Source organism: Osmerus eperlanus, chromosome 22 (genome assembly GCF_963692335.1).
Source record: "Osmerus eperlanus chromosome 22, fOsmEpe2.1, whole genome shotgun sequence".
In the NCBI taxonomy this organism is placed as follows: Eukaryota; Metazoa; Chordata; class Actinopteri; order Osmeriformes; family Osmeridae; genus Osmerus; species Osmerus eperlanus.
The window spans coordinates 5,203,196-5,223,195 of record NC_085039.1 but is presented as its reverse complement, the minus strand read 5'-3'; the positions used below and the strand labels follow the sequence as shown (position 1 = coordinate 5,223,195).

General features: G+C 45.0%; 1 protein-coding gene across 3 annotated transcripts; it reads right to left on the bottom strand.

Moving 5' to 3' along the window:
- Positions 1–75: 75 nt before the first annotated feature.
- srfa (serum response factor a) lies at positions 76–19,700 on the bottom strand. Of its 3 annotated transcripts, none has more exons than XM_062448048.1 (8): positions 18,829–19,700; positions 16,451–16,720; positions 4,867–5,119; positions 3,807–3,959; positions 2,480–2,590; positions 1,695–1,871; positions 1,180–1,235; positions 76–892 (listed from the first exon to the last, which is right to left on the bottom strand). In XM_062448048.1, the coding sequence occupies exons 1-8, from the start codon at positions 19,267–19,269 to the stop codon at positions 803–805; spliced, it is 1,551 nt and encodes a 516-aa protein (XP_062304032.1). In that variant the 5' UTR covers positions 19,270–19,700; the 3' UTR covers positions 76–802. The 3 variants fall into 3 exon arrangements, with proteins under 3 accessions (XP_062304032.1, XP_062304033.1, XP_062304034.1); XM_062448049.1 differs by having other exon boundaries at positions 1,695–1,891; positions 2,506–2,590; XM_062448050.1 differs by lacking the exon at positions 3,807–3,959.
- Between the last annotated feature and the right edge of the window lie 300 nt (positions 19,701–20,000).

Here is a 20,000-nt window from a genome sequence, read left to right as displayed (position 1 = left end):
GGACAGTGTTAGTTCACTCTTGTGAAGCCAGCTCCAATCAATTCCACAGATACAAATACATACAGTAGACAGTAGGTCTTGGTCATCTATATTATAGACATATTTATGAACTTTCATTAATCAGGCTTTCAATACATGTTACAGTATGCATTTATTGGCCTATCTATCATGTAGATCAGTTAATCAGATATATAGATGACTGGATCTATGGTGGTTTTTAGTCCAGGACAGAACACGCAGATTAAGGTGATGGGTTTCCCTAAACAGAAGTCTCAAAGCCATTTGGCACCAAAGCATCAAAATAAAATAAAAAGTAAAACAGAAAATATTTACCCATAGAATTCAGTAATTGGCATTATTAAATTACCATTCATTTGCAGTAATACCAAAAAACCAAACAGACAATGGGCTTAAAAAAAAGAAATACATTCATGTGCAAACTAGAATGAATTAAGCAATCAGTTTACCTGTACAAAAAAAGCTATCATGCACTCTCACACACATCCTTGAATAAAATGTGACAGCAGCACCAGCAGTGTATGCGTGTCTCACATAATTAATCGACTGCAAAGAAAAATCACCACAAAACGTATGTTACATCTATACAAAGGAAAATGACTGTACCTTAATGTCAATCCTAATTCAACATCATGGTAAATATGTGAGTGTGTGTGTATCTTTGTGTTTGTTATAAAACCAATATAGTTGTTGTGAAAAGGCAGTAATAAATAGGGTTGGCAAAGCGTCAGTGATCCCCTGGTGTGAGTGTGTGTAAAAAGCAGTCTATTGATATGTGGACAGGTCAATCGTCCTTTGTGTGGGCGTCCAAATTGACCACTTGAAGCTCTGTTAGGTTGCTAGTGCTGCTGCTCGACTGCTGGCCAATCACCATCTAACATGGATAAAAAGACGCGGGTTAGTCCTACTCACCACCTATCACAAACAACCCTCCAACCAATCTGACACACTCTTTTTTTTTTTTTAAGTAAGCAAGTTCACAAATTTAGGAACTGAGGGATTTAGAAGATAGGAATAAAACAAATTGACTGAGCTGGTGTGTCATGTAAGGTAACATTCCTGCTTCAAACAGTAATTCCAAGTGAAAAGTCCAAGTGATTTATGTTAATTCAAGGGTTACGTGTTGTTGTGGTACAGGCCAAGCTGAGCGGGCAGTCTCACCGGGTGTAGCTGCACTGCCCCTGGTGGCATTGTGAGGAACACCTGTGGAACAGCACCTGCAAACCAACAAAAGGTGTCATTTTCATTGAAAAACATTTAACAACCCGAACCTCAATCCCCTGACACAGGAAGTCAATGTCTTCTGTCTAATGCAATGTGTTTTCTATCAAACTTTATGAAGATAACTTCCCTCAGCAAACAAACTTTTTTGTTAATTATCCTTAACTGAATGTTTTCAGTATTGCATTTCTTCTTTAGATTCCTTGTGAATTCCACAAAAGAACGTTTTCTAAATTATGCTATTTGTAACCTCTCCTGAAAGTACTATCAAAATAATCCTTCATTGGGACCCATAAATCCAGGATTTGATCAAATACAGGAATAAATATACAAGACAACAAACAATTACAAGTATGAGATTGAATAACATTTACAGAATACACCCAAATGGCCTAAATCGCTCGTTGTACACCCTTCATCGATCAGCTGTTGCTGTAGCTCTGTGGCTGGCTCACCGGCGTCATGGGATTGTGCGTGGGAGGCCTGAGAGAAGGTGTTGAGCACGGTCAGGCCTCCATCGGAGAGGGAGGGGGTGGGCGTGGCGTACATGACCGTGTGGGCACCGGGGTACATCATGTGACCCGCCACGGAGGAGGGCACAGATGATGTGACAATGGTGGTGGGCAGGCTCACTGGAGGAGGAGGGAAATATGTTTGATTCAGCCTGCAGCTGAAGGACCCGTTTACAAACATGGACAACCAAGACAGCAATTCAACTTTTTCATTTGTCAGAGACCACAGCTTTAAAGCAGATCTCTCATCGCTGTTTTATATTTGGCCTGCAGATGGTGCTGCTGCTCTGATGACAGTTGCCCTATGACCATCGACGCTAAAGCCCTGTTGACAAAATTAAAGAAAGTTGCAAACCACAGTGGGGGCAGAGTAGGATCGTCAGGGAGTGAGGAAACAAATATAGCACAGCATGCCAATAAATTACAGTGGTTTTTGGGAAGCAGAGCTTGCACCTTGGGGAATGTTAAATTAGTTTCATAGTGCTGGCTAAAATAAATTTAAACTATCGCCAAAAAGTAGTTTTGACTCGCTCTCACTACCAAAGAACATGCACATTAAAATCTGTGTGGCTAGTAGATTCTGTAGACAAGAGCAGTTCAGAGAGATATCAACAGTCAGGTCTGTACACAAGGTGTATGTCTGTACTAGTAGCTGGTGCAGGACCTGTTGATAAGTATAATGACACTAGAGCCATGGGCAGTGCTATCCTCGTCCTCCAGGGGGTTACCTGTGGAGCTGCCAGTGGTGTGACAGAGCTCAGAGCTGCTGTGGCTGAGGGAGCTCTGCTGGCTGCTGGGGTGTACATGGATGGCCTGGAGCTGCTGGGGCATCCCTCCTCCTAATGCACAAACACACACACACACGTTTATGCATACACGCACACACACACACACACACACGCACACACACACACACACACACACACACACACATATACATACACAACCATACACACACACACACACACACGCGCACACACACACACGCGCGCACACACACACACACACACACACACACACACAGTTTACTTCAGCAGCAAGGTCAGCATTACAAATGAACACACCCAGATCACATGTTTAAGTTAAGCCTTGGATTGTAGTTTCTTTCAAAATATATCTCAAGTTATTTTAGTCTGAGAGTAGGTTTAAAAGACGTTTCTGAGAAACATTATAAACTGTACTGGTGACATGCAGAAAAGATATACAAGGCATTATTTACAAATAATATACAAGGCATTTACTGAGAAGGTCACTCTTGCATACTAACACTGTTAATGCTGCGTAATGAAGCCATATGCCCATAGGTGGGCATGAACACGACCACCTGTTAAGACTACCATTGGGTCTGAATGAAGAATATACAATTGATAAATTAGTACTATGTAACATGCAATGTTTTTAGTCTATATTCTCTACAGCACAGGAAAATTGAGTTCATGAAGGTGGGCACTGACAAACATAGAGAAACCGAGAAATACTTTTTACTCATGCTCTAAAATACCTTGGGGTGCTGGACTGCATGTGAACCAAGTGCTCCTTTCCCCTGTGATAGCAGCTGCTAGCTTGGGGTAATACCAGATACGAGCAACATACATACACACAGACCTGCTATACACACTCCCCCAACCCTCTTTCCTGAAATACCCTTCCTAGTGCACAAGGCCTCCCATGTCCATTCCATTCCTCTCTCATGGTTTTCTTCATTCCTTTCTTCCTTGGACAAAAAGGTTCACTGGTTTCATGGCATTGTCTTTGTCACCCTTAAAACCCTGATAATTTTTTTTTTTTTTTGACCTGTGAACAACTAATACCAAATTAAAAAAATTGGGCTGTGATGAACCAGCCTCCTGTTTGGAACTAGATTCCTGTTTTTTTCTTTCTTTCTTTCTTTTCTTTCTTTCAAGTCTATAAAAATGACAACCAGACGGAAGCCTGAGATGCAGGGGTGGGGAGGGACAGGGGTGTGTGAACGTGTGCATGCAACAGGGACCAGGATGAAGACAGAGGCAGGTATCACCACCACCCCACCCCCCCTTAGACAGTAAAGCCCCTGACCTGTGAGCGAGACGGTTGCGGGGAGGCGGAGGAGTGTTGCCTGCTGGCCCTGCTGAGCGTGCGTGGTAGCGATGCCGGCCGGCCCCAGGGGCCCCTGGAGGGCCTGCAGCTGACTGAGGGGGATGGTGTGCGTGCCGGGGGGAAGCTGAGCGCCTGGAGGGGGGTGGGGCAAGGGGGCGCGCAGTGAAGTTAGCCACACACAGCTTTACACACAGGTGTTTAGGAAAGAAAGGAAGAGAGAGAGAAAAAAACAGAATAAGGCAGAGACAGAGATAAAAGGGAGAAGAATTCTGAGATGAAAGGCAAGCGTGGCTTGGAATCAAAACTCAACGGCAAACACTGAAGCCTGCACTCATAGTAAAGGCGAAGTAACTCGAAACCCAGCAGAAATCAAAAGGCCAAAGGAACATATGGCCACAGACACCACCAACAACGAAGAAACACTGTAGAATGTGCATGTGCATGGACACAACAAGGCACAGGCACACTATTAAACAGCCACAACAACAAGCACAGCCACAGATACAACACAACAGACACAGCAACAGCCACACAAGATCCAACAAGACAGCCACCACAGCAGCGACACAAACACAACTACACAGGCACAGCCACATAGACAAAACATCTGAACATCACTGTCATAAAAAGCTGCAAAACACAGTCTGGGCCAAGAAAACGGCATGTAGTTAACACAGACGTCAATCCACTTCTCCCTGCAGCAAAGAAAATCTCACCCAAACCAACTTGAGAAATCCTTTTGACAAATCCAGACTCTTTTCCACTAGTAGCACTGGTGCTACCAACGTTCTTGGTTTCTTGCATTTGGTCGCACCAGCACCGGATTTGGCTGCACATTTTTGTTTTGGTACAGCATGGTATTAAATCAATGACCTCACACGCACAGCTGCATACATAATTAACATACCCTAGTTTTACATGGATGTTTAGACAGACCACGGCATATTGGATGCAGATTATGTCATTTCGGACACAGTCCGGAGCCCTGCGCAGAAACGAGATATGAGACCCCCCCCCCAGAGAGAAATGGTTCACTCACCGGACATGAGGGTGAAACCTCCGGGCAACATGACGCCTGCGGGCGCGGCCGAGCCCTTGAGCACCGTGCCGTTGGTGCTGGTGCTGTGGGTGTTGATGCCGGCTGAGACCTGCCAGCAGGTGGCGGGATTGCTGTTCTGCAGGTGCATGGCCACGGCACTGGAGGAGGAGGAGGGGGCAGAGGAGGAGACAGGCAGGGGCTGCGCGTTGATGCCACTAGGCAGGTTGGCCACAGTGAAGGTTGGCTTCATGTCCTGGGAATGGGAGGAGGAGAAGGACAATTTGACAGGATTTGGCCATCAGTCAAGATGCATTTCCATTATGAAAGTTGTGAAAACGTGTTGCTTAAACCGGTGCAGGAATTTGTATTCTTTTTTTCCCTTCCATGATTATTCATAATAATGGGCCATAATTCCATTGGAAGAGACCAACTGAAACGATATAGATCACCTCTTTTTAGTTGGCATAAAACAAAATAAAACAATCACATGGCTTGATGAGTTTGCCAAAAAACAAAATCACAGTGCTGGCATGCTTGACTTCAACACAAGCATGGCTTACCTGAGGCAAACAAATTCTCTCAAACTTAGCAAAGGACACTGACTAAGGCCTAATCCCAATACTCTGTTTTAGGATGTCATAATTTCTTAATCAATTATGTAAGCCGAAAATATTACATATATGGGACTCTCTGGATATGTCCGCCATTGTTGCAGGTAGCGCAGTATTCACATACCCCTAGGTTTCAAGTAAGCTCCCGAGCTTACTTGGTTTTAAGGGGTGTATACCCCTTCGTGTTAGCCCTACCCCTCGATCAAAAAGAGTATTGGGACACCACTTACTCTCACGGGAACGCGCAAAACTAAGGGCTAGGGGTAAGGGGTAGGGGTAAGACAGAGTATTGGGATTCGGCCTAAACCCTAACACGACCAAGACTCATCTCCAACAATTGATTATCACAATGCTAAATGACAGCAACAGCGAAAAATATCTAAGTTGCTAGTCCCAGAGGAGAGTTGGGAAAGACTGGGTGGGAGGTTGCAAAAAAAACAGCACCACAAAGCTCCTGGAATCTCAGCTGTTCTTGCAGTAAAACAGGTGCTCGACAAGGTTAAAGGTCATGCCTATTTCGAGCGCTACAATGTCTGTGGAGGAATCTACAATGGTTGGGTTTGTGTGGTATCAGCAGAGCCTGTTTAAGGAGAGCCTGTCCACTCCCTATTAAGCCCCATTGTACCAAATTTGGTTGCAGTTCCACCAGAGTTCCACTGGGGGTGATCACGAGCGAGTGCATGTTGAATGGGAGACTATGGAGCTAAACGGTTAAATTTGTCTCTTTCGCCTGATTGTTGTTGAGAAATCTGCGATTTGATTGTAGTTTTTGCATGTTCAACATGGATTATTGGTCGAAAGTTGAATGAACGAGTACTTATGTCCTTTCGATTTCTTACAGGGTGAGTTGTTGTTGCCCATAACATGCTAGCATTCTGCTAATGAATGCTGATTGGTTAGTGAAGGACTGACTACGACCAGAGATCCCGCTTGATGGCATCTGAAGCGGAATACAAATGTTAGAGCATTAGTAACATTAGCAACAACACTCTTTCTAGCATGTGTATTGACAGGGAGAGCCTAACCTGTCAGCTGTGTTGTCGATGCCTCGAGAGAAAAAAGGAAGTGACCAGAGCTTACCGTAAAGCAGTATCTCTGGTCGTACGATGTGTATGACGTCATTGACATTTTAAAAGGCTTTTTAGAACAGAAAGGACAGTGACAGTCACAGAGTCACTGAGAACTGTCACTGAGAGTGACAGTTCTCCCTATATTAGACATTCTCTGGTATCAGTGTTCATGAATGTGTGTGTGAGAGCACAATGTCATCTAACTGTGTATACTCAACATCTTGTAGTCCAACATGACCAAGAAATCCTAACCTCAATGGCTTGTATTCTTTCATGTCACGGGTAGGGTTTGGTATCGACAACTGGTTCCATTTTAGAACCAGTTCCAAATTCCTTGTCTGTGCAAACTTTCATGGCGAATAAAACCCATTCTGAATTTCCAAGAACCTTAGATTCGATAAGACGCGCGCATTTCAATTAGGGGTGTTCCGATCAGGATTTTTGGGGCCGATCACTAGAAGCAGTATCGGGGGTCTATTTGAAGCCTTATATTTATCATGTAGCATTATCAGAATCAGAATTCGGTTTATTCGCCATATATGTTATACAAACACAGAATTTACTGTGGCAGGGAGGTGCAAACACTAAACATATACGAATCTTAAATTAAGTAAAGGTACAGAAGTTTAACTATTCCTAAAAACTAAACAATCTAAGAATAAAACTATTTAAATATAAAATAAAATGTATATAAAAAAGTACACAAAAAGTACACAAAGTATATGTAAAATATATATAAAAAAGTCAATTTAACTATTCTTAACAACAATGTATATTAAGTATAACAATGAAGATATGATAAAATATTTGAAATAACAACTGTTTATTTAGTGGCAGGAAACATCCATCCATCCATCATCTGCCGCTTTTCCGGGGGTCGGGTTGCGGGGGCAGCAACCTAAGCAGGGAGGCCCAGACTTCCCTCTCCCCGGCCACTTCCACCAGCTCTTCCTGGGGGCCCCCGAGGCGTTCCCTGGCCAGCCGAGAGACATAGTCCCTCCAGCGTGTCCTGGGTCTTCCCCGGGGGCCTCTTCCCAGTGGGACGTGCCTAGAATACCTCAACAGGGAGGCGTCCAGGAGGCATCCTTATCAGATGCCTGAGCCACCTCAACTGGCCCCTCTCGACGCGAAGGAGCAGCGGTTCTACTCTGAGCCCCTCCCGGATGACCGAGCTTCTCACCCTATCACTAAGGGGGAGCCCGGACACCCTGCGGAGAAAACTCATTTTGTCCGCTTGTATTCGTGATCTCGTTCTTTCGGTCACTACCCACAGTTCGTGACCATAGGTGAGGGTAGGAACGTAGATCGTCTGGTAAATAGAGAGCTTCGCCTTTCGACTCAGCTCCTTCTTCACCACGACGGTCCGATGCAGAGCCCGCATCACTGCGGACACCGCACCGATCCGCCTGTCGATCTCGTGCTCCTTTCTTCCCTCACTCGTGAACAAGACCCCGAGATACTTGAACTCCTCCGCTTGGGTCAAGATCTCCTCCCCGACCCGGAGATTGCACTCCACCCATTTCCGGTCGATAACCATGGCCTCAGATTTGGAGGTGCTGATTCCCATCCAAGCCGCTTCGCATTCGGTTGCGAACCGCTCCAGTGAGAGCTGAAGGTCACGGCCCGATGAAGCCATCAAGACCACATCATCAGCAAAAAGCAGCGACCCGATCCTGAGGTCACCAAACCGGAACCCCTCAACGCCCTGGCTGTGCCTTAAAATTCTGTCCATATAAGTTATGAACAGAATCGGTGACATAGGGCAGCCCTGGCGGAGTCCAACCCTCAACGGGAACAAGTTCGACTTACTGCTGGCAATGCGGACCAAACTCTGGCACCGGTCGTACAGGGACCGGACAGCCCCAATCAGGAAATCCAGTACCCCGTACTCCCGGAGCACCCCCCACATGAGCCCCCGAGGGACACGGTCAAACGCCTTTTCCAAATCCACAAAACATGTGTAGACCGGTTGGGCGAACTCCCATGCACCCTCCAGAACCCTGCCGAGGGTGTAGAGCTGGTCCACAGTTCCACGGCCAGGACGAAAACCACATTGCTCCTCCTGAATCCGAGGTTTGACAATCCGACGGTCCCTCCTCTCCAGAACCCCTGAATAGACTTTCCCAGGGAGGCTGAGGAGTGTGATCCCCCTAAAGTTGGAGCACACCCTCCGGTCCCCCTTTTTAAAGAGGGGAACCACCACCCCGGTCTGCCAGTCCAGAGGCACTGTCCCTGATGTCCACGCGATGTTCAGGGCTCGACAATAACGATGGCCCGGGGCCAGTAAAAAGTAATGTCGGGACAGTTAAACAAGCAACTCACTGGCCCGATCGGGCCACTTCAAATTATTGATTGAAAACAAAATTTGCATTGTAAAAGTTAACATCCTTCATATGTTTTGCTAAATGCATAAATAACTTCAGCTTGTGGGGCACACAGTTGGCAAATCAAGAGTTGAGTAGTGAGTGACGAGTGGTTGTCAAATTGTAATTCTTTAATCTCGATACATTTTTTAACAACTGGCGCGAGACAATAAAGTGAAGATGGCAGCAAAGTAGAGCTACGAGCTCAAACGGAAGCAACTTTTTTTATGGAACGAAGATGAACTGTGTCGTCTGTTGTATGTTCCCGTCTAAAGCAGACAAAAGTGGATCTTTTCACAAAGGGAACAAACAATTTTCGAAAACAATCCCTGACCAGCCATGCTAGCAGACAGCACCTGGTTTGCGTGACAGCTAAGCGGATGGTTGACAATCCATCTTACATTTACATTACATTTAGTCATCTTCCAGGCCGTTGACCATGCTGGTCAGGAATTTAAATGTAGATGCCCATCGTGTTATTGCACGACTTATAACAACGGCATATCACGTAATTAAGACGGGCCAGCCGTTCCCCCAGGCTATTGAACTGCAGCAGAAGAATGGTGTCGACTTGGGTACTTAGTATAATACTGATGAAATGCTATGGAAGCTTTTATATATTAGCATTGAGGGACCATAGGTTTCAGTTTCAGCCTGACAGCTGTGCAGAGATGGCTGTCAGCAGGGAAGAGAGCACGTCATGTTTGAGGTTAAAAGTCAATTGTTTGGCTGACTATTACCTTTTTATTTTTTATCACTTGAAATGTGATTTCAATTTTGTTCTTTTTATATCCAGGATGTGTTTAATAAATGGTTAAAAATGTTAACAGAATAACACAACTTGGAAGTCTTTGGTTTTCTTGTAACAATGATAAATTACAACTTTTGGAGTTGTTTCAAACCCACTGGCCCGGTGGGGCCAGTGCCAATTTTTTTTAATGTTGAGCCCTGGATGTTGCAGAGTCGTGTCAACCAAGACAGCCCTACAACATCCAGAGCCTTAAGGAACTCCGGGCAGACCTCATCCACCCCAGGGGCCCTGCCACCGTGGAGCTTTTCAACCATCTCGGCGACCTCAGCCCCAGAGATAGAAGGGCCCCCCCCAATGTCCCCAGACTCTGCCTCCACGTCGGAAAGCGTGTTGGTGGAATTAAGGAGGTCTTCAAAAGTATTCCTTCCACCGATCTAGGACGTCCCCCATCGAGTTCAGTAGCGCACCATCCCCACCATATACATCGTTGACAGTGCACTGCTTCCCCCTCCTGAGTCGCCGGATGGTGGTCCAGAACCTTTTCGAAGCCGTTCGGAAGTCATTCTCCATGGCCTCGCCGAACTCCTCCCACACCCAGGTTTTTGCCTCCGCGACCGCCACAGCCGCATTCCGCTTGGCCTGCCGGTACACATCAGCTGCCTCTGGAGTCCTACCAGCCAATAAAGTCCGATAGTCCTCCTTCTTCAGCTTGACGGCATCCCTCACCTCCGGCGTTCACCACCGGGTCCGAGAGTTACCGCCGCGACATGCACCGACCACCTTGCATCCGCAGCTCCGGTCAGCCGCCTCAACAATGGAGGCCCGGAACATGGCCCATTCGGACTCAATGTCCCCGCCCCCCCCCCCGAGACATGATCGAAGCTCTCCCTGAGATGGGAGTTTACATTTACATTTAGTCATTTAGCAGACGCTCTTATCCAGAGCGACTTACAGTAAGTACAGGGACGTTCCCCCCGAGGCAAGTAGGGTGAAGTGACTTGCCCAAGGACACAACGTCATTTGGTTGGGAATCGAACTAGCAACCTTCTGATTACTAGTCCGATTCCCTCACCACGCCATCTGACTCACCTTAGGGGGAGTTGAAGCTCCTTCTGACAGGGGATTCTGCCAGCCGTTCCCAGCAGACCCTCGCATTACGTTTGGGCCTGCCAGGCCTGACCGGCGTCTTCCCCCACCATCGTAGCCAACTCACCACCAGGTGGTGATCGGTTGACAGCTCCACCCCTCTCCTCACCCGAGTGTCCAAGACATTCGGCCTCAGATCCGACGACACGACTACAAAGTCTATCATTGAACTGAGACCTCGGGTGTCCTGGTGCCAAGTGCACATATGGACACCCTTATGCTTGAACATGGTGTTTGTTATGGACAAGCCGTGTCTAGCACAGAAGTCCAACAACAAAACACCGCTCGGGTTCAGATTGGGGGGGCCGTTCCTCCCAATCACGCCCCTCCAGGTCTCACTGTCATTGCCCACATGAGCGTTGAAGTCCCCCAGGAGGACGAGGGCATCTCCGGGAGGAGCCGGAACCTATCTACCTCGCGCACCAAGAAACATGTTTAACATATTCCACTCTCTTTCTTAGAGCCGCTTTTTAGAGACGCAACATAAACCATAGCAGCCTATGCTGGGTTATTGATAACCGCGAAAATGTGCAAAATGACGTTGTGTCCTTGGGAAAGGCACTTCACCCTACTTGTCCCTGTACTTACTGTAAGTCGCTCTGGATAAGAGCGTCTGCTAAATGACTAAATGTAAATGTAAATATATATAAACAAATGTAACTATCCTGCCGAATAATAAATTACAAAAACAGAATAAACAGTCTTTATAAATAAATAAACTTTAGACTATAAAATCTGCAACATAAAAAGGCCATAGCCAAAATATTGTTTCACATTTTTCTTTGCATTTAGGTAGGAGATAAAGGACCATGGGCAAGAAAGTGCACAGCAAGAAAAAACTTAAATAAATAAAAATCGTCTCTTTTGATCGGCCTTTATAGTGAGTACCGATCTGAGTATTTAAAATGATTATTGGCAGATAATGATCAGCGACGGAGCGATCGGAGCACCCTTAATTTCCTCACTTCCTAACTGAAATGAAAATGAAACGAGTGGGGCCGCCGAGATATTTTGTGGTGAAATATGGCCAATAGAAATGAATGGATGGATGTTGAGGATTAGAGCGTAGCAGTCGCCATAGGCACAGACAATCTTCTGGCAACTCCAGCTTTGACGTTCTAGGATGTCTGAAATCTATTGAGTCTTGATGAACGTAGGAGATAGCTAGCTGAGTGTGTTCCGATAATATGTTAGCTAGCAAGCTGCAGAGCTGTATCAGCAGCGTTCACATTAATTTGGTAGTTGATAGCTGCACGGTCGGACACTACACACAGATGGAGCGTCTCGCACGTAAACGTAACAATTTTCCCAGAAATTGGAGGTTACTATACCCCTATTCCCCCTTGTAATTATTTCCATCTCATAATTTGATATCAACTTTGGATGCTTTTTGTATTCGTATAGTAGTAGCCTAAAGGATAAGATAACAGGCCTACAAATGTTGAATAAATACAGAAAGGGTGACATGTTTAGTTTTTCACAGAAATATCAATGGATATTCTCCTGTCTATTTGCACATCAGAATCAAAGCTAGCTAACATTATATTCTTTTTTTCTCTCTCCAAAAACATTACGGGAATCGGAACCAAGATTCAATAAGAACCAGATTTTAAAACCAGAATCGGAATCAGAATCGATCAAATGTAAATGATACCCAACCCTTGTCAGGGGCAGTGAGCTATGAGTTGCCAGTGCATTTGAAGCCGAAGTTTCTAGAACTCTTTGATAAATATTGTGTTGGTGCAAGAACAGGACCCAGACAGTTGTGCCCAGACTCTCCCACAGAGATGGGAACAAGACCAACATCCACCAGCAAAGTTTGGTTCAGCACAAACAGCACAGTAGGACAAGGCACACAAGTATATAGTATAGTTTGACATTCTATGACTGTCATTGTCAATTATAGCCAATTACTACACTGTACATGTCTGTAAATGACCACAATAGTCTGTATTTGTGGCCACACACAAGCTACATTGTAAAGAGGCAGATGTCCGCAACATGCCCTTGATATATTATTAGGCTTCCAGGCAAATGCCTGTAAGGTTTAAAACTCACATCTTGCTCCACAAAGATGACACGTCTAGGATTTGCTTGAGTCAGCGACTAGGGAAAGTGGTCAAAGCTTGAAACAATGCATAGTTGTAATTCTGGGAGAATCTAATGTTTCCTTTTACGCTTAAATCATGCCATGTTATCCCTATAAAAATACTGACAAGTATTGTGTGTGTATAATGTAAGGGTTTGAAGTGTAGTTTAAGCTGAGCTATTCAGTGAGTGGAGAGTGACGAGAAAAGCTATGTGGTCCAGGTGGCGCAGAATGGGTCTTACTGAGACAGCTGAAGGAAAGGGAGAGGAGGGAGAGGAGCTTTAACCCCTCACATGCCACATACAGTCTGCATTTTTACACCTTGTCTATGAGTAGGTGGCAATAAGACCCCAGAGAAAGTTGACAAATGTATACTCTAGCTTATCATAACGCTGATGTTGTTATACTGTTAGTATAGGTTGACCTTTCAGTGTTTTCCTTTTTTTTGCAGTGCGGGCAGGTCTGACCGAACAACAAAATGCTGCCAATTAATAACTGATGTAACAACTTATTGTAAATGGTCTGTAGCCTAACCTATCGATTAAGGTAGGCCACAAGGTAGTCTGCTGAATTTGATCTTGACATATAGGCTAAGCATTCTGTAGCAAATAATAACAATAAACTAGGGGTGGGCGGTATACCGGTATGAACGCGAATACCGGTATTGCATTGTGCAATACCGGTACCAAACAGAAACACTTGATATTTAATACTTTTATTAATATATCGGGATATCCATGATATGGATTTTGCCATATCATGGATATCCCGATATATTAATAAAAGTATTAAATATCAAGTGTTTCTGTTTGGTATAAAATATAAGTTTTATACCAACCCTAACTGCCTAGTGGGCTAGTTCAAATTTGTATCTTTTACAAAAAAAAACATGCAGCATGCGCTGCACGCCTTGTCCCAGCCAATGAAAGTCAACAAACAAGCTAGCGCAACTCCGAGGAAGCAAACATTCATATGAGTAAACTGCTTTTGTTGGCAAGTGTAAGCAAGCGTTAAGGCAGACATCCCAAGTCTCCCGGAAGGTCCGGGAGTCTCCCGCATTTCAATAGCGGCTCCCTGACGCCCGCAAATGCTGTACAATCTCCCGGAAATTTCGAGCGAGCGAGAGACTGTCTAATGGTCATTTCTGGTAGAGATAGGTGCATATCGCGCGTCCTGATTGCATCTGGGGGGGGGGGGGGAGCTACCTCCCGGAAATGAGTCTCTGCAGGTTGGGATGTCTGGTAAATGATGTCTGAAAATAAAGCCAGTGTGGTTGATTTGCCAGACAAATTCGTAAAAAGGGGGGCCTCTTCTGTCGTTTGGAAATGGGTTGGTTTCAAGTTATCCGACATCGACCAAAAAACACTACTCTGTAAGTTGTGTCGTCGAATTGTGCTAGCCAAAGGTGGAAACACTAGCAATCTTTTTCACCACCTGAAAGCTGTGCATGTGCGCGAAAATGAATTTACCAGAATGCGTTTGACAAATCCAATGCCAAGTTGGTTAGAACTGTGAAATGTTTATTGTAAGCCAACATAATTGAGTATTCAGCCAAGTAATAATTGTTTATAGGTAGAGCTAACTCACTACAAATATTTCACAGAGTTTTCTTGCGATCCCATAAACGTAGCTACTGTTGAACTCGTAGGCTACTGTTGAACGCGTAGGCTACTGTTGAACGCGTAGGCTACTGTTGAACGCGTAGGCTACTGTTGAACGCGTAGGCTACTGAGAAGTCGCTCTTCCGTGGCAATTAAACACAGCAAAATTTGGAAAACTCATGTGACACACCGGAGTTACCCAATGCAAATCCGTCCGAGTGCGGTAGATTAGCCGCTGCAGTGCGGATTGCATTGTCATGACATTTTAAGAATAACTAATATATTGTGATATATACCGATACCGTCAGTGCTTACGAATTATACCGTGATAAACATTTTAGGCCATATCGCCCAGCCCTACAATAAACCCACTATTAATTACATTATCTTAATGCAGTGTTACCACTTCAGCATAATAATGCAACTAAAATACAAACGTGAGCAAGGGCGTTCAGCAATCGCAATCGAATCAACAGCCATGTGCAGAATACAAACAATGAAAATCACCAGTTAACTTAATTTTAATTTGCAAGAAGTATAGACTAACTGACAACATAAGTTACACAACTTACAGTTCTCAAGGACGTTCAGTGGCGTGCAGTGGCACAGTTCACCCGCTCGCGGTGTGAACCGCATGGCCGCCACAGCAAAATCAACATAGAGGAAACACTGCCTTTAGTTGAATTTGTGGTTGCACAAGATGACTTGGACCTAATTGGGTTTATGCCAAATGATTAAATGAATTTGGCCTGGTACAACGTATGCAGATGACTGTTAAACAACTTATTCTTCAAACTAGTTGGTGAGAATGGCAAAAATAGTCCAAAAAGCTTTCCAATGCCTGAAAAAGAGCTATGTAACCCCTTTGAAAGTTTTTTTTTTTTTTACCTCCCTCGATAAACATTTGCTGTGGATGAGTTGCGTTCAGAGGCAGGGGAGGAGCAGAAACACAAACACACGCCTAAGAGGCCCTACAGCTCACATCCTGTCAGGGAATCCCATAATGGTCCAACCAATCTAAATGCTTATCTCAAAGAGCAAACAATGGGAAACGGGGTTACGAGGATTGCGTTCTGGTACTGTGGGTCCTACGTCCCAACACTGTTTAATGTCTGACTTTCTAAATGAAGGGTAGTCTACCTCTTCCAGACTTCTCTTGTTTTGACAGTGACTGGGGAGTGTTTGTCTGGCTGCAGTGCTCTGATTTACAATGTCTCGGCCTGCCCTTGTTCTTGGGTGACCAGCTGCAGTGTTTCTGCCCGCAACCAAAGACGTGACTTGACGAGAACCATCCTGCGTTCGCAGTGGGGGCCCAAGCCATATCTCCTCATTGGGAATATCTCTCTAGCACAACAATAGGCAAGAGATAAGAAATGGAGTCGCTGACATCTCATCATTCCTTTGCACCACCAAGACGAATCGCCCAGAAACAAAGATTTAGGCTGACATCACTGTACACCCTGCTCATAAATGTGAGGCATGTTTCAGTGAAAATAAGGGTCTCTAGAACACAGCTGCCGCTTATATGGAATGCAACCAGTCCTCTGCCAAGAGAGCCACTGGAGGAAACCATACCATATATGGGCAGAGACTCAAATCTTATTTTTATCAATGTACGTCAAACCTTTCCCGATGTGTTTGTGTAAAAATGTGCATGTGTCTGAGGCCATACTATGGACCTTACCATACACGAAAAACAACAAAGCAAATTGAGAAACTTTGGTTGCCTGTGGTAGGGTGTAGGACCGGTATTTGGCAGTAGTGTTGCCTTTTGAGACATCACACACTACTGTCATTGCTAAAGCCTTTTCCCAATACAACATGAGGGGACAGAGCTACTGAGCACACAGTATCCACAATGCATTGCTACATGAAACGTTGACCAACTAAGCATCGCTTGGAAGATGGGCCTACCAGGCCCTCTAAAGCATCCTCCGACATCGGCCAACTCACCTTGGCAACTTCTGTGCAGCCGTCGGCCTCCGACACCTGGTAGGTGAGGTCGGTCTCCTCGAACCCCGTGGCACTCATGCGCTGGTCGGTGGACGGGTCAGAGCGCGGCGGCGAGTCAGGTGAGTTGAGGCAGGTCTGAATAAGGGCCTTGCCCGTCTCACTGGTGATCATGGGCTGCAGCTTGCGCGTGGCGAAGGTGTACACGTGGCCCGTCTCACTGGCCACCAGGAGGAGCACCTGGGTGCCCGTCAACGTGGAGAGCTCATACGCCTACAGCAGGGGAGGAGACATGATGGGGTTTTGCTTCTTTCTTTTTTTATACACAAGGTGCATCCCTAGTGTTTTCACTCCGGGTCGAGTGCAATTTGTAAACCGTGTTAACACGCTTCGAAATCATTCACGCATGCTTCCTCAAGCTACCCGTGTTTTCTTATGGTTGGAGCTCAATGGGTGCTAGATTACTCCTCAAAAGACCAACTTGTAAGCAAAGAATATGACTTCTGTCGATGTAAGTAAATTGAGTGTGGGGGGAGAAGAGAGGGAGCTGGATCCTGATTCGAACTTCTCTTCTACAAAGGCTTATGGGTTGATTACAGCGAAAGTGGGCAGAGCTCCCATCCATAGGCAGCAATTCTTTGAAAGCTTTTAACAGGATCTTGATGAGCACAAGCTGTTGTTTCCCAGAGTAACTCACCACCAAGCACAGCAGTGTTCGCCAACATTGCTGGAATGAGCACGTTCCACCAAGGGGCATTATGGTTAGAGTCAGAGGGAGGGGACCGGTTTAGCTAGAAGCCATTGGCCAATTATTTTCTCAATGTAGTCATTTCATTCGACAACAGTGATTGTAAATCTGGAATGTCCTAAAAAAAGGAAGGTAATGATATGAACAAGAAGATTAAAGAGAGAAAATAATATTCCCTCTTTGGGGTGGATGTGTGGTCACTAGAACACATACACCTATTTTGTGTTGCAGGAGGAGCACAGAATATGACCTATCTATAAAGCCCTATGGATGCATTTTCGTTTATAGTTGTTGCTGTAGCTCACAAGCCCTAAAGAGCAACTAGTGTGTTACTATGGTAACAGACAGTTACCAAAGTAATGTATCCTGGAGACACAATGTTTGTACTCACATTCTGTATAGATGTGGTATTCTGTATATCTGTGTATATATGGTATTGTTTTATCTAGAATTATTATAGTAATACGTGTGTGTCAAGGACCTGTCCTCTCATTCATTACAATGAAACTGGTTTGGAAAGTCATGAATTAGGCTGAGTAAGTGTCAGAACGGCAGACATTTGATCCAAATGTTTACTATGACAGTATCCAACCTAGGGTTTATTATAGCGGCATACTTAAAAAAAACAAGGAAGGAACCTTGTGGTTGCCTAGGCACCCAACACACCATGTCTGTTCTGCTGGAGGGGGTGTACGTTGGCGGTGTAGAAGGAACAGTAATACCATCACGTCATAAACTAGCACCAGGCTTCTTGGGGGCCCACTCCCTCTCCCTCTTTTTATGGGGGTTTCCTACCCAAAAAGGAGTCCTCCTCTCCCTTACTGATATTGATACAGACCCAGTATGAACCATTCTGGAAATGTATTTACTTCTGTAAGTCACACAATAAAAGCAATCCTTGCCTCGAATAGAAGGTACGTGGTGTTCCATGAGACCAGTGGTAGAGCTTTAGTAATGTCTTATAAGAAGTCAGTTTCGACTCAAGGTTATAAAGCATCCATCCACACTTTTGAACCTGGATAGTTTCTTTATCTCAGACTGAACTCCCTCTAAACCGCAGGCCTGTATCGAATTTTCTGACAGGGTTATCATGAAGGAGGTTATATACATAATGACTCAACCAAATGCAAATAGCATTTTACCAGACTTTGTAGGGCTGCCTTTTTTGACAAGTGGTTTTGGCTGCATACATTTGCATTATCAAACATTTCACTGTTCTTTTATGGGGCCCTACATTATAGACACAAGTGCAGCATCGAAATGTACTTCAGTTTTACATTCAAGTGGTTCGGCTTTACTTAGAAAACCTGAGTTGTTTTGTTTCTTATTAGTATTTTAATTGCACGTATTGCAGATGGTGTGGCAGGAAGCTCATTCTTAGAATGATGTAGGCCGTTTGAAAAATACTTAATACTCCTATGTTAATAAAACGGGTAGCCTACAATCTGGACACAGTGCATGATACGGTGCAGGTATTGTTATGGTATAACCGAATGGGGTGGTGCCTACGGTTGTCAAGCAATGGCAGGTGTGTTGGTATCCTTAATTGAATGGTGTCATTGAATGTTGAATAGTTGGACGTGGCGCATAGATAAACCAAGGGCTGTGTGGTGTAAACCACTCTTTAACTCACCTTCTTCATAATACCAGTCTTCCTTTTGCTAAAAGTTGTGTACCTCCGAAGTTTGTTGTCTATGAATTCCATCTTTATCTTGACACGCCCGCGGGTCTTCTTGCCTGGCTTTGCCCCTGTTGCACCTCCGGCGACTCCACTATAACCTCCAGGCAAGCCCATCGACGTTGCTGGTGATGAGCCGACCTCCATCTCAGCCCTCTCCCGCTTCACCCCTCTTCTGTCCCCGGCTGAACCCATAGTGTCCTCGTCATCCCCCGAATCGGACTCCTGGTCAGAACCACTGAAAACCACTTCGCTTGGGTATTCTCTGTCTTCGAATCTACCACCTTCGGGTAAATTGATTCCAGTATTTGTTCCGGAGGTATTCAATCCAGTCCCATTGCCTGGTCGCGCGCCTCCTGCTCTTGTGCCCATTCCTGCCCCGTTTCCCCCCAACATTCCAAACCTGTCTCCAGGCCTTCAAACCTCCGCGCACGCAGTGATCAATCGTCCCAATGGTCGATACGTAAATAAACGGCGACACTTACATGCGCAGGAACCTTGCAATCTGGAGAAAGGTAGCTAGCTGACTAACGTTACCAAGCTAGCTAAATAGCTGAGAAACAGTGACATACAGCGATTACTTTAGCAACAAGTAAAGCCTATCTTGCTCTCTGTCGCGCGCTATCAGTGTGACATCAGAATGGAAACACGAAGCTATACGGAGAGAGATCAAATGAAAGTCCATGGGCAATCAGTATGACCGAACGCCTGTTTATAAAATATCAATTACAGTTACTGTACAAAGTTGTAAGGTTGTTTTTGCCTGCTAATCAATCAAGTCCAACCCCCCTATTTTACAAACTACACTTCTTTCCACATAAGGAAATGACGAATGACACCCTTTGATGTCACTCCGCTACAACATATAGCTCCCCACAAAAATGTTTGTTGTTCCAACATACCATAGGATAGGGCTTCTTCTATGCATGCGTTATGGTTTTAAGTAGATCGTTTATTGTATAGTACAATGACTGATTATCATAAATATAAATGCGCCCTAATTCCAAAAAGGTCTATGTTCGTTCGCGCATGCATTGGAACTACTTTCCTCCATATAAAGACACACATTTCCTTTTATGGAAATGGCGCTCCTTATTTGGTGAGTCATTGCTCCAAGCCCTACGCCG